The 15759-nt window shown below is 49.4% G+C and overlaps 1 protein-coding gene across 2 annotated transcripts in view; it reads right to left on the reverse strand.

The window, feature by feature from the left end:
- adam12b (ADAM metallopeptidase domain 12b) overlaps positions 1 to 15759 on the reverse strand; it is a 110642-nt gene that overhangs the window by 17130 nt on the left and 77753 nt on the right. For both annotated transcript variants that reach the window (XM_056266344.1, XM_056266345.1), the window contains exon 12: positions 3576 to 3753. In XM_056266344.1, the coding sequence (XP_056122319.1) occupies positions 3576 to 3753 (178 nt within the window). The remainder of the gene's footprint in view (positions 1 to 3575; positions 3754 to 15759) is intronic.

A 15759-nucleotide genomic window follows, 5' to 3' on the forward strand; every position in this document is an offset into this window, starting at 1 on the left:
ACTGGCCTAGCTTTGCCTGTTTGACGGCTGAGAGAATCGAAGCTATACGAGCAGGAGACAGACGTGCCTGCATCGTTGTCGAATCCCAAACCACGCCGAGAAAAGTGGTCCTCTGTACTGGAGAAAGCACACTCTTTTTGGCGTTGAGCCTCAACCCCAACTTTTTGATATGGGCGAGAACGACATCTCGATGCCGAATCGCCTGGTGCTCCGATTGAGCCAGAATCAACCAATCGTCGATATAATTTAAAATGCGGATGCCCTGGAGTCGCAGCGGAGCCAGAGCTGCATCCATACATTTCGTGAAAGTTCGGGGAGACAGTGCTAGGCCGAACGGAAGAACCCGATATTGGTATGCTTCGCCCCCGAAAGCAAACCTCAGGAACTTCCTGTGTTGTGGAAGGATGGAAATGTGAAAGTACGCGTCCTTTAGATCTTTCGTGACAAACCAGTCCTCGGACCTGATCTGTGACACGATCTGCTTGAGAGTAAGCATTTTGAACTTGAGCTTCCCTACTGAGCGATTTAACAGGCGCAGATCTAAAATTGGACGCAACCCCCCATCCTTCTTTGGAACGATGAAATATCGGCTGTAATAACCCAACTCTCTGCTGGGAGGAAGAACTCGTTCTATAGCCTCCTTCAGCAGGAGAGTTTTCACCTCCTGTTCCATAACCAGAGCCTGCTCGGGGCCCACCACTGTGGGCAGAACCCCTCTGAAGCGAGGCGGGCGTGATCTGAACTGAATCGCGTACCCCTTCTCGATAGTCTGCAGAACCCAACGAGATACATTTGGAAGGCTTTTCCATTCTGCCAAAAATTCTACTAAGGGTACCAGTCTCTCGAGACTGGCCTCTGGAATATTTTGAGTGGCAGACACAGTGCCCTGTAACGGCGCACCGGCAGGGAACAACTGGTCTGACCGCTCTAAACCGCTCCTCAGAGCGGGCGAGCTTCCCTCGGGAAAGCGCTCGCTGGGACCGTCTACGCCCCGGCACGCAGGCGGGGTTGGCAGAACAGGCCCCTGAGGGCACCGAGACAGAACGGGCGCCGTGTACAGCGGCGAACACCTTTCTCTCTCGGTGGGGACCACCCTCAACATCCTGACACCCTTGGCGTCAGGATTTCTTCGACGAAGCCTTCCTGGCGACAATAACCGTCCTCAGATCGGCTTTGCCCCTGGAAGACCTCGTCTGAGAGTGCCGCGCCTCGGCCCAGTTTCGCTGGGGAGGAGCGCGAGACGCGACACTCTTCTTTTGTTGCGCCCTGTGTGAGGAGCTACTCGACGGCCGGGGCTGCTCCCGCCCAGCGGCCCCGGGGACATGCACACGGAGGGGGAGGAACTTCTGGAGCGCCGCTGCCTGCTTTTTTTCTTCCTGAAACCTCTCGATGACCGAATTCACTGAGTCACCGAAGAGGCCAGCAGTCGACAGCGGCGCATCCAGAAGGAAGGATTTTTCTCTCTCTTTCATATTAGACAGATTTAGCCATAAGTGCCTCTCCGTGGCCACCAAGGCTGCCATAGAGCGGCCGACTGATCTGGCCGTCTCCTTGGTGGCACGGAGAGAGAGATCGGCTGCCTGACGTAATTCTCTGACCACATCAGCACTTATTTCCTCCCCCTCACTAATGTCTTGTAATAGATCTGCCTGATATGCTTGCAAGATAGCCATAGTGTGAAGACATGAAGCTGCTTGTCCCGCCGCCGAGTAAGCTTTGCCCACCAAAGCCGAGGTGTTTCTTAATGGCTTGGTGGGCAACGCCGGTGTCTTAAAGGACGATGCCGTGGCAGGAGAAAGATGGCTCGCCAAAACTTCCTCCGCCTTAGGCATCGCCCCATAACCATAATATTTTGCCCCAGAAATATTAGAATAAACTCAGGTCTGCTGCGTAAAAATTCTAGCAGATACCGGTCTATTCCATGATCTCGACACCTCGGTGTGGAGATCAGGAAAGAACGGTAGACACCGACGTGGAGGTGCAGAGCGAGATGGCAAAAATCTCTCATCCAACTTGCTTTTTAATCTAGACTCCTGTCTATCAGCTGGCCACTCAATGCTTAATTTTTCAACTGCACGAGTCAACACCTCCATAAGCTCCTCACTAGCAGGAGACTGAAGTGACGAGTCCCCAGTCTCTGCTGTATCAACACTTTCAACATCCAATTCCTCAGAACTGGATAGTTGAAGTGTTGGTGCCTCAGCCCGGGGGGAAGAAACCGCAGCGCGTGCTTCCACCCCGGGATCTGAGACACTGGATCTATCAGGTAAGGGCAGAGAAAAGGCAGAGCCCGTCTCAATCCCCGCTGATAGATCCATTTGCGAACCCCACGATTGGCGCCTCCGCTGTGCCTCGGCAGCAGCGGGACCCGAACCGCGGGGATCGCGAACCGAACCACTCTCCTCGAAGAGGGCTCGGCGGGAGCGGAGCGTTTTCATTGACAAACGCTCGCAATGCTCACAATCAGCTCCCTCGAGAGCTGACTGAGCATGCTGTACTCCCAAACAAACAACACACAGATCGTGAGTGTCCCCACCCGTGATGTAACGTGGGCAGGGATGCACACACTTTCTGAACTGCTGTTCACTCGCCATAATATATATAGTCTCTTTTTATAGTTTTTTTATATGTGAAAAACTCCTGCCTAGCAATTTCTAAGGACAGACAAAAACACTTTGAGACACAGACTGATATATTTGACACAGAGCGCTTGCTGAAGACTTCAGAAGCTGACGCGCTTGTGTTATGGGGTGCTTATATAGTTTCCTGGTCGATGACGTCACCCGCCTATGACGTTCCGTCTCGCCATTGGACTGATTTCATTCATGCTTCAGACGCGTCACGCTGGAGGCGTTCCCAATGCGTTGTCACGCAGCTCGAAGTTCCCTGATAGGGAACTGGATCAGGCTCTACACAGATGACGCAGTCTGGACTCAAACCACGGCCCCAAGCTCTTTTATGTCACAAACACATGTAACCCACTGCACCATGGCTCAGAGAGGAACAACATTTATTTGACCAGGTCCGAATTCTGTCTATATCATGAACAGTTTGCAGTTTTTTAGTGCAGTAATGATACAAAAGTAAATGGAATTTCACACTATGAATCATTTCAAAGACACCCTGAGGTAACTGTAAGATTAGCAACATGGCAGTCACTTTTGTACTTCATTTGTATGTTCAGTAATTATAATGCATAGTGATATATATATCCTATTTTATATTTCTAAATAATCTTTTTTTTCTCATTAATAATTAGAAATAAATGGATTGTGAAAACTGGCGTTTAAAAAAAAAAGCTGGTGTAAAATAAACAAGAAATATTTTTAATGTCTCAGATTCATTTGATATTTAGCATGTTTCCCCACATATGAGAATGTGTTGTTTCTGAATATGTGTCAATTCAGGCACAGGTTGTGATAACAACAAGAAGTCAGAGTGCAAGACAGTCTTTGGCCTGTGAATATTTAACCGACCAAATCAAATCCCAAAAAGACCAGATATGGAACTAGTTCAGATCTGGTCTACTTTGTTGTGACGCACAAAGGTCTTTGATGTGTATGAGTCTTTCATACCTCCAGCTCTCCACAGTCACACTCCTCTCCTTCCTCAATGTATCCGTTGCCACATTTCTGTCCCCCGTAGAGCATTTTGACTTCAGGCATATTATACAAACACATGCCCACTCCCTTCTCCAGACTAGCCACCAGATCCTTCTTACTACACGTACTGAACACCGTGGGGAATGGGTACCTGTCCACAAAGAGAGATGTAAAAGGAAAAATAAAAATTAAACATATTTTATATAGAATTTAATAGTATTTTATTTTATTTATTTTATTGTACTTTTTATTTTGCCATCAGGCTTCTTAATTAGTTCCAACAAGACTTCCTTGGTCTTCAACTCTCCTCTGAAAGATCATGCTGGTCAATTAGCTTTACCAAATTAGTTTTGCTGGTTAACAGCATGCACTGTAAAAAATGATTGTGATCAGTTTTTGGAAGTGAAAAAGAATAAATCCGAAAAAACTTAAAATGACATTTACTGCATTTCCTGTGTGACACTTCACTTTTGATGTATTTTCATTGAAATAACTATATTTCCTCTTATTTTTTTCTAATCAGTTATGGTCATTAAGGTTTTATGTTACATCTAATGTTGCTAAATTAATGTTTATTGCATTTTTTTATGTTATGTGTGTTACCATGATGGTGTTTAGTATTTGTGTGAATGACACTGTGCACCTTCTATAGGATTTACCTTATCAGCTTGTGGAAAAGCTGCTTGTGATGAGCTTTGATTCATCATGTGACTCTCATCACCACCTGTTTTTGGTGGTTGTGTATTACAAAGGTACAAAACAGATATTAGTATAGGTTAGTATATATACATAATATCAGTTAAAGGGATAGTTCACCCAAAAAATTAAATGATGTAATCCTCACCCTCATGTTTTTCAAAACCTGTATTGAGTTTCTTCTGTTGAACACAAAATAATATATTTTAAAGAATGTTGGTAATCAAATAGTTGATGGGCCCTATTAACTTCCATAGTGCTTTTCAATGGCTACCGTTAACTGTTTTTATTACCAACATTCTTTAAAATATCTTCTTTTGTGTTCAACAGAAGAAATAAACTCATAAAGGAGTGTGGAACAACTTTTTGGGTGAACTATCTCTTTAATGAAATATGCTTTTCCCCCTGTAGATTAAGTTAAATTTGTAAAAGCTAAAATGTTGCAACCATATTTTTTTTACGGTAAATTACTGGCAACCACAGATGCCAGTTTTTTAGGTCCACTGGTCCACCAGCATAACCCAGCCTGGACCAGAAAGTGATCCTAGTGTAAGCGATGAAACTTTTCAGCAATAATTTGAAAAAACTTTCTAGGCCAATATGTCTAGCCAAACCAGACACTTTTAAAGTAACGAGACCAAACAAACGGAGTAAAACGGTACACAATCTCAACGACCCAACCAAGCATATAAATGTGCAAGTATTCAAATTCCCAAAGTCATTAATGGCATTATTTCTACAAGCACAAAAATGACAACAAAACAAAGCGAATTAGCATATGACCTTCCACTGTGGCATTCACGCCCGAGTCCTCTACGTGATAGAACACTAAGCCAGCTGAGCATAAGCCCATATGGTACTTTTCATGTTAATTCAGCACTACTACCGATACATGATTTTAAACAAACCAGCGCCGGGCCTGACCCCAGCCTGACCGCAGTCACTGTAGCGGCCATGGACACAAAGACTGGGTTCTTTCAGTTGAAGCAGAGCAGCGGATGATCATATGAAAGCCTCGGTCTAGGGAGGCTGCCTCAGGCAAGGAACGAGACGAGCTGAGATATCTGAGAGGAGAGCAAATGAAGCTCATTTATGTCTGGGCTCTGCTCACTGGAGAGTAATGCAGAAGATCCTTCATGGTCTGTTGCTAGTATCTTCAGTTCACTGACTCACCCCAACAAACAAGCGGAACAACAAAGTGTGTATTTGCTATGGGCTCATAAATATGCGAAGCGCTAAATAAATGAATGTCCTTGAATTTGTGTGTTTTCGAAAAGCGAGAGTGACTCTTCTTGCAGATTAATAGTGTGCATGCACATGAAGAAGGGATTAAAACATTAATAATCATAAGGTTAATGGGTGTAACACTTCTGTGCTGAAAAATTATAGCAGATGGTTACATTCATTAAATACAGCATGGCATGTAGCATATGTTTTTTTTAAATAAACTAAAATTATACTAAATAAACAAATTATATAAAAAAAAAGTGTGGAATTTCCAGTTTATACTGTACCTGTAAATAAAAAATAAGTTGCACTAGGATTCTGCAATATTTTAAAGGTCAAAAAAAAAAAAAAAATTGTGCAAAGATTTAAAAGAATGGTCATGGTGTTAAATAAAGGGAAAATATTATTTTGCCAAATGTAAGCAAATTTGAGACATTGACCATTTTAAATTCTCAGTAAAAAAGGATTATTATTGTCCTTACTGCTGAAAACGTCTCGGTTACGGATGTAACCCTCGTTCCCTGAGTAGGGAACGGAGACGTTACGTCGGATGACGGAGAATGGGGGTTTCGCCAGAAAGCCAATCCTCTTCGAGTATTAAAAAACGAGCCAATGGCAATGAAATGCCATGGGTCTGCGGAATTTGCATAATGTATCTCCGCCTCACCGCGTGAGTATTTAAGGAGAGACACCTGCAACAGCAGATCATGTCTTCGCTGAGGAGCCGAGACTGAACTCAGGCGTCGACCCAGCGGTACAGCGGAAGTGGCACGGAGACGTAACGTCTCCGTTCCCTACTCAGGGAACGAGGGTTACATCCGTAACCGAGACGTTCCCTTTCGTAGTCACTCCGAGTTACGTCGGATGACGGAGAATGGGGGTCCCCGTGTAATCACGCCACCTTCACAGCTGTCTTCCAGTGCCCTGCGCAGTCTGACCTCCCTGTCGTGATATAGGCACGGACGAGGGAGTCCTACTTAACACAGGAATACCAAGGTACACTGGGAAGCATATCTCAGGGGAGATATGCCGCAGCATGCCTACCCGTAGGGAGGACTTAAGAATACACATATGGCCCGAGGGGGCTTCATATGGAGGAACACTGGAGTGACCAGCCCGTAGGGTGGCATCTACTTTCAACTCCAGGAGTGGCAGGTGACTTGCCGAGGGAAAGACACATGCTCAAAGAGGCTTACAGTGGAAAATACACATGTGGAGGTTACTCAGAGGAGGAACCATGCACACGGAGGCACCTAGCCGACGCACAGGCAATAGACACTGGCGCCAGCGTCAACAGCGCTGGAGGAACTCAGGGCTTCAGAGGGGAAGGCTACCTGAGGAAATATCGCACGTATCCAGTCCGTGGAGTGGAATGGCGAGCAAGCGAAGACACCTGAGCGGGTCCGGTACTAGCTGGATGAAGCGAGTACATGAGAGGACACAGGCTCCACTCGGAGATTATAAAATCTGGCGAATGTGTTGGGTGTCGCCCAGCCTGCAGCTCTACAGATGTCTGCCAGCGAGGCGCCATGCGCTAGAGCCCAAGAGGAAGCCACACTCCGGGTGGAGTGGGCTGTCACACCAAGGGGGCACGGTCGGCCTTGCTGTTGGTAAGCCAAAGCAATGGCGTCCACTATCCAGTGAGACAACCTCTGCTTTGAGAGAGCCTTTCCCTTCAGTCTCCCACCATAACAGACAAAGAGCTGGTCTGAGGTCCTGAAACACTGCGTCCTGTCTACGTAAGCACGGAGAGCGCGTACTGGACAGAGCAGTGCCAAGGCTGGGTCTGCCTCCTCCCGGGGCAGCGCTTGCAGGTTCACCACCTGGTCCTGGAAGGGAGTGGTGGGAACCTTGGGCACATATCCAGGCCGGGGTCTCAGGATCACGTGAGAGTAAACCGGCCCGAATTCCAGGCACGCTTCGTCAACGGAGAATGCGTGCAGGTCCCCTACCCTCTTGATGGAGGCCAGTGCAACCAGGAGCGCTGTCTTCATTGACAGGATCTTAAGCTCAGCTGATTGCAGAGGTTTAAAGGGAGCCCTCTGCAGGGCACTTAAGACCACTGAGAGGTCCCAAGAGGGAACGAGAGGAGGGCGAGGAGGATTCAGTCTCCTCGCTCCTCTCAGGAACCTGATGATCAGGTCGTGCTTTCCCAGAGACTTACCTTCAACTGCTTCGTGATATGCGGCGATAGCAGCCACATACACCTTCAGGGTGGAGGGAGACAGCCTTCGCTCCAACCCGTCTTGCAGGAAAGAAAGCACAACGCTGATCGAGCATCTCCTGGGGTCTTCTCGGCGAGAAGAGCACCAGTTGACGAAGAGGTTCCACTTCAACGCATAGACATGTCTCATGGACGATGCTCTAGCGGAAGTGATGGTAGCCGCCACCGCTGGTGGCAGGGTACTCAAACCTGCCTCGTCCCGTCCAGGAGCCACACGTGGAGTCTCCAGAGATCGGGACGAGGGTGCCATAGGGTGCCCCGTCTCTGAGAAAGGAGGTCCTTCCTCAGAGGAATTGGCCAAGGAGGTGCTGTCGCGAGGAGTACCAGTTCGGAGAACCAGGTCTTGGTGGGCCAGTATGGGGCGACCAATATGACCTGCTCCTCGTCCTCCTTGATCTTGCACAGAGTACGTGCGAGAAGGCTCACTGGGGGAAACGCATACTTGCGTAGGCCCTGCGGCCAGCTGTGCGCCAGTGCATCCGTGCCGAGCGTGCCCTCGGTCAGGGAGTAATACAGGGCGCAATGGGATGAGTCGTGGGAGGCAAACAGATCTATCTGTGCGTCCCCGAACTGGTCCCAAATCAGCTGGACCGACTGGGGATGGAGTCGCCATTCGCCAGAGGTAGGCCGGAGCCGTGACAGCTCGTCGGCTGCAAGGTTCCGTACTCCTGGAATGTAAATAGCACGAAGGGACCTCAGGTGCTTCTGACTCCATAAGAGGAGGTGGCGTGCGAGTTGCGACATACGGCGAGAGCGTAGACCACCCTGACGGTTGATGTACGCTACAGTCGCGGTATTGTCCGAGCGGACGAGTACGTGTTGAACCTGGAGCAGCGCGTGGAAGCGGTGCAGGGCAAGGCGTACTGCCAGCAACTCGAGGCAATTGACATGCATGAGGCGCTGGGGTCCTGTCCAGGAGCCCGCGGCTGCATGTCCATTGCACATGGCGCCCCAGCCCGTGGCAGAGGCATCTGTGGAGACGACAACATGCCTGGAAACTCGTTCTAGGGGGACTCCGGCCCGTAGAAAGCTGAGGTTCCGCCACGGGGTGAAGGTCTGACGGCAGGTCGGAGTTATTGGAACTCTGAGCGTACCGCGATGCCATGCCCACCTCGGGACTCGATCGCGAAGCCACAGCTGAAGCGGTCTCATATGAAGCAATCCGAGTGGCGTTGCCGCGGCTGCGGATGCCATATGCCCCAGGAGCCTCTGAAAAAGTTTCAGTGGGACCGCACTCTTGCCCTCGAATTGTCGAAGACAAGTCAGCAGTGAGTGTGCGCGCTCGCTCGTAAGCTGCGCGGACATGGCGACCGAGTCTATCTCCATACCGAGAAAAGAGATCCTCTGCACGGGGCAAAGTTTGCTCTTCTCGCAGTTGACCCGAAGGCCCAGACGGGCTAGGTGCCGGAGCACTAGGTCTCTGTGTTCGCAAACCTGGTCTCGAGAGTGAGCTAATATTAGCCAGTCGTCGAGATAATTCAGGATGCGAACCCCGTGTTCGCGTAGGGGAACAAGGGCTGCCTCGACGACCTTCGTAAAGACGCGAGGAGACAGAGCCAACCCGAATGGGAAAACCGCGTACTGGTATGCCTGCCCCTCGAAAGCAAACCGAAGAAACGGTCTGTGTCGAGGTAAAATGGAGACATGAAAGTAGGCGTCCTTCAGGTCTATCGCTGCAAACCAATCCTGTGGCCGCACGCATTCGAAAATGCGTTTGGCCGTGAGCATCTTGAACGGCAGCCTGTGAAGGGAGCGGTTCAGGACGCGCAAGTCCAGGATTGGCCGTAACCCACCGGTTTTCTTGGGGACAATGAAGTAGGGGCTGTAGAACCCTGACCTCATCTCGGCTGGAGGGACAGCCTCGATTGCACCCTTCGCCAGCAGGGTAGCAACCTCCGCTCTCATGACCGGGGCATTGCCACCGACCATAGTAAAGCGGACTCCCCTGAAGCGGGGAGGAGACCGTGCGAACTGAATCGCATAGCCGAGCCTGATAGTTCGGGCGACCCAACGGGACAGATTGGGGAGCTCTAACCAAGCCCCCAAAAACTGATCCAGCGGAATCATCCGAGCCACAGGCGTCCCCCCGGAGGGGCAGCGAGGCGGAGTGACCGGCACAGGCAAGGGTGGCATAGCGGCCCTGAGCGTGTGCACAGCCAAGCTCCGCGCCCTGACAGAGGAGACCAGGGAAGGACCAGCGTTCCACGGGGGTCTGCTCTGCCAGGGGTCTGGCGATAGAGGGGGATGAGAGTGGTGTGGTCCGGGGACGGCACGCACTGTCATCCTCGCCCTCAGAGACAGAGGAGGACGAGAGTGGCGAGGCACGGGGGCGTCGCGCACTGTCATCCGGCTCTGTGTGCTCAGTGATGGACATTTCGGTTCTTTCTTTAACCACATTAGGGTGCTGCCCACCCGTGGGTGAGCAGCGGGGAGTGGAGAACAAAAGATTCTCCCCCGGCCCTCCACCGGGGGAAGGAGGGGGCCTGCAACCGCCTCCTGGGAAAAAAACAACACCATCACTGAGCAGCCCGTCTCAGGAGCGCCGCTTGGCCTGGCGTTTAGCGGGGCGCGGGGCCTGAGGGGGCTGGGACGCCTTCCTGCGGCTTCCTCCACGACGCGGCCCGGGTGAAGGCTGCTGCTGGGGCCGTGCGGGAGGGGCGGGAGCCGCGGGAGGGCGCCCTCGGCGGCGAGCAGGCTGAGGCATCTGTGCCGACGGCTGGGTGGAGGCAGCAGCTGGCCGTCGGGGCAGAATGTGTTTTATCGCCTCAGACTGCTTCTGTGCGGTCGAAAACTGCTGGGCGAAGTCTTCAACCGCTCCGCCGAAGAGGCCGGCCTGGGATATGGGAGCATCGAGCAGACGAGTCCGCTCAACGTCCCGCATATCGGCCAGGTTCAGCCATAGGCCACATTAGTGGCCATCACCTGACCCAGGGAGCGTGAGGCCACTTTCGTCGCCCGGAGAGCGAGGTCAGTGGCGGCACGCAGTTCGTCGAACGTCCCTGGGTCAGTCCCGCCCTCGTGCATGTTTCTGAGCAGCTGGGCCTGGTAGACCTGCAAGGTGCTCATCGCATGCAGGGCAGCAGCCGCCTGTCCTGCAGCTCTGTGAGACCTCGCCACCATTGATGACGAGAATCTACAGGCCTTGGACGGGTGCTTAGGATTACCACGAGAGGATGCGCTCTGAGGACACAGTTGCATCGCAACAGAGCGCTCCACCGGGGGAATCCCAGTGTACCCATGGGCAGCTGCGCCATCGAGGGGAGGAAAGGCGGAGAAAGCTGACGAGCGTTCACGGGAGGTCAAAGGAGCCTTCCATGATCTCGACAGCTCCTCATGCAGCTCCGGGAAGAAAGGAATTGGGGTTGGCTGAGGCCGTGAGGCGGCAGCCGCACCCAAAAACCAATCGTCCAGCCGCGAGCGCTCGGGGCAGGGCGGAGGGTTCCACTCTAGCCCGATGCTCACGGCTGCCCGGGACAGCATGGCTGTCATCTCAGGATCCGACACGGGCAACGCTGGGACTCCCGAAGGAGGCAACGCAGCCGCATCCTCACTTCCTGAAGACTCAAGCCCACCTTGTGATGCCGCGATCGACATCGCGTCATCCTCTGGAGCGCCGAATGAAACACGCGGGGCTTCCGAAGAAGAGCCCGCCTGAATCACCGCGGCACTCGCGGGTTGCAACACAGCGGAGGGGGGCGTGGTCCGAGGACGCATCGTCGGATTGCTCCACACCGTCACCCTCAGATCACCCTGTCCCCCAGCCGAACTACCACCTCTCGTGGAGGAAGCAGAACGGGTGGTGGACGCGGGGACTCTCACTGAAAGATCATTGAGTCTTAATCTTAGTGTTGCGATGGCCATGTTCCCACAGAAGGAACATGAGTCATCCACGAGCGCTGCTTTAGCGTGTTCAAAGCCCAGACACACAAAGCAGCGCTCGTGCCCATCAGAAGACGACAAATATCGACCGCAACCAGAAGAACACGGGCGAGACATCTTTAAAAAGACGTGCCACGTGCAGCTCTTTTAGGAGAGGAAAAACTCTGCAATGCTGAGGCGACCAGGGAGAAAACACAAAGTCAGGCAGACCACTGCACAGATCGCAGGCAATGTGAAGACTCGCTGGATACCGCCGTCACACCAACACTGGAGAGTTCGCTCGTCTCGAAGAGGTGAGTCACTTGTAAACTCAGTTGTGGCTGTGGAGTGAAGAGGTTCTCTTGGCTCCGAAGCGAAAACATGATCTGCTGTTGCAGGTGTCTCTCCTTAAATACTCACGCGGTGAGGCGGAGATACATTATGCAAATTCCGCAGACCCATGGCATTTCATTGCCATTGGCTCGTTTTTTAATACTCGAAGAGGATTGGCTTTCTGGCGAAACCCCCATTCTCCGTCATCCGACGTAACTCGGAGTGACTACGAAAGGGAACACAACATTCTCAAATCATGCTAGATAACATGATAAAAGATTACAAATATATGCACCCTGTCCAACTTTTCACTCAAATCGTTATTCAGATTATGTGATTTGTAATGACTAGCCTTCTAACCAGGTATGCAAGAATTTGTTTGGCCTCCAAAATCAATTATGATTTGAGCTGCGCTTTTAACTAGAGTGTCTTGCTTGGCTGAAAAGACATGGATTTGCATGCTGGACCAGAGTGGTTTAATGCTGGTTTGGTGCTGGTGGACCAGTAAAACTTAACCAGATAAAATAGATAAAGCATGGTCTTGAAGATGAAGTTGGTTGGCCAAGGATTTCTAGCTGGTTAAGGGCCTAGCAGCCTTATAGGGACTCCAACACACATCCAAAGCATAACATGCTGCAAAAAGTACTCATACTGTTATATTCAGCAGAGCGGCTACTCATCCCTACCAAGCTGTTTAGTGATGAATAATATTTCCCAGCTAACACAACAATAGTTCATCCACATCAAAAATGGTTTGAAAACAGATGTGTGCAGCCACACGCATGTCACATCAATCTCACTTTCATGCACCTTTGACTGAGAGCCTTTGAAGAGTTTGCAGATGAACTCTCGAGCTTTTAACACCTCTGTTTTACCCGCCCATCATCTGTCCACCGGGACAGATTGTTTCCCAGCCACCCGTGCTTATCAAAGACAACCTCAGCGCTCACCTTTAGCGAGCAAACACAGGAACACAGGCCTGAATCAAACATCCGTGACTCAGACAAGAAGCGATTCTGTCATCGGTGCCAGTAAAGCAAAATAAACTGCATATGAAAGAGAGGAAAATGGGAGAAAAGGATGGAGGGAGGTGTGGGGAAGAGAAAATGTTTGCCAGAAACATCTGTGCTCCCTGGGGGTAAGTGACCGCTTTTGGGGGGTTTTGTGGTGGGAGCCAAGCGCATGGAGGTAGGGCGGATGACCGGACTCCTGCAAGGGGTTTTCTGGGTCTGTCCTCATACTTTACCCTGTGTCCTCAATGCACCCTGCCCAATAACACAACACCCCGGACTAAAATGTATTTCATAGTTCCAGTATCTCAGATGAGTTTTATTTAACTTTATCTCAAATGTTTCTTTTAAAATTCCTTAGACACAAAAGAGACAACTGATGACATAAAAAGAATGGGGATAGCATAGCTAATGTGGAAATGTTTGAATTCGTAATTAAATCTCTGACTTCTGAAATTTTCTGACTTTTGATACTTTGGTATCGTGCCAAATCTGATTGATTGTTTAATAAGGTGAAGAAAAATCTGCAGGAGAATAATTCCTTCCTTCCTTACTTCAATAGAGTATAATCTGCAGGGGAATTAATACATGATATTCATTCATTCATTCATTCAAAAAAAGATAGATAGGAAAGAGAATACATAATTTACCTTATTTATTCTTATTTATTTATGTATTTCCCTACCCTGACTTCGTCATACTCATATTCTAGTCAGAATGTGAGTCTGATACTGCTCCATAGGGCTTTGATTATGAGGCGTCTCTTAAAGGTGCAGTGTGTAACATTTTTGAATATATTTATTAACAGAAATGCAATACGACATCCATAACTATGTGTTCAGTGGTGTATAAACAACTTACTTAATAAACCGTAATGTTTTTATTACCTTAGAATGAGGCATTTATATCTACATAGGCGCGGGAATCCCCTTCTATGAAGGTCGCCATATTGTGACGTCATGTTTCTACAGTAGCCGAACGCGAACAAACATCGCTACAGAGTTTCGTCACTACCTTGAAAGAGAAGCCGCAGGAAGCTAGAAGAAGCTAGTCATAAAACACCGTGAGTAGTGACTTTTCCCTTGTCAGTGGTGTAAATATGTAGTTGGATTGTTTCATGTAACTTAATTCTTCTCCCTCGCTGTGTTATGGCTTTGCTATGTGGGGATAAATGTGCTGGTTAAGTTCGTGAGACAGCTGATTAGTAGGCTACTCTTGTCATTGACCGTAAAACAGTTACAGGAATCACCAACCCGTCGATCTTGGAAGCATTTTAAGTCGATCGAGTTTCCAAAATCAGAGAAAAAACGCCTATTGTGTGTGTAGTAACTAAGTGTGTCTAGGGGATGCGGAGGCGCGCACGCTGTTACAATCACGTCATTTTTGCCGCACGCACCTTTGGGCTCTTGCGGACGCGTCGAGTTTAAACAAGGCTTTACGCTTTAACGAGCTCAGCCACAGTAACAGCTCATATTAGCCAGCTAAACTTTTACTATCCTGTTAGAAAAAATATATAGTTGCATAGTTTCATGTGGTTCTTCTCCCTCGCTGTATTATGGGTTTGCTATGTGGGGAGAATGTGCTGCTTACGTTCGTGAGACAATCAGCTGATTACTATTATTATATTATGTATTAAGACCCTTGATCCTCACCTGAAACTTTATCCATGATGTGGTTTATAATGGACTGTGGTACAGAAACTTGGTTTACGCTGGCTATTCTCTGCTGTCTCAGACGACGATGTTTGTCCCGTTTTAGCCACCGTAGCTTCTTCGAAAGGGAGGGGTGAGCGGTGGGCTGAGCCCTTAGTGTAAACTCGCAACCGAACTGCTAGATGTCGCTAAAAATCACACACTGGACCTTTAACCGAACCAGAAAAAAAAAAACTCTGCATTCAATTGGATAGACCTACAACCAATCAGAGCAAAGCAGAAAGTGTTTTTTTTTATGAGCTACGCAAATTGTCAACAGAAGTCAACTGCACGGACGCTGGAAGAAGTAGTAAAATAATGAGTGTTGCTTCTTTTACTTGGTCCTCCATGAGTGCGACCAAAGGAGAAACCACAACTACCACAGGGTTTTCATTGCGTCCCATCTTCTTAGCGACCATCGGAGCCAGCTGATAAATTAAACTTTTCCCGTAGGAAGGACGGCAAACACATCTTTCCGATCGACAAATGCCTTGATTGCAGTTCTCTGTTCGTCTTTTAAAATGAATGCGCTGTCGATTTCTTTTACAACAGACGCGATAGCGGAATCTATACATCTCAATTCTCCAGCTCCAGTCATCTCTGAGGGAAACCAGTTCAACCCAAGCGCTCTTTGATAACGTGATGATTATGTAACTGCAGATCATCTGTCCATCATCGCATAAAGCCCGCCCTGGCAATTCGATTGGCCCGACTAATTCTGAACCGATCATAATTACTCCTTAATGGAGCGAGTCCAGACCGAACTTCCCGACCAAAAAATGTTGTGGGCGGGGTTCGGGCTGGCATCCAGGCTAGTATTTCCCTTAGAGACAATCTGCAGGGAAATAAATAAATGTTACTCATTCATTCATTCATTCATTCATTCTACTGCAGTTCCCTTTCGAGGGAACTCGTGATGCGTCATCGACTCTTTGGGAACGCCCCCAGCGTGAATGCGTCTGAGCATCAATGTCAACTAGTCCAATGGAAAGAATGAGCGTCACGGGCCGGTGACGTCATGACCAGGAAGGGATAAAAGCACATCCGGTGCAAACCGGCATTAGCTTCTGTGTCTCAGCAAGCGATCTGTGTTACTCTGTCTCTGTCTATTTATTGTT

The sequence above is a fragment of the Rhinichthys klamathensis genome, unplaced genomic scaffold, assembly GCF_029890125.1.
Source record: "Rhinichthys klamathensis goyatoka isolate OS25496 unplaced genomic scaffold, OSU_Roscu_1.1 h1tg000247l_1, whole genome shotgun sequence".
NCBI classification, from domain to species: domain Eukaryota; kingdom Metazoa; phylum Chordata; class Actinopteri; order Cypriniformes; family Leuciscidae; genus Rhinichthys; species Rhinichthys klamathensis.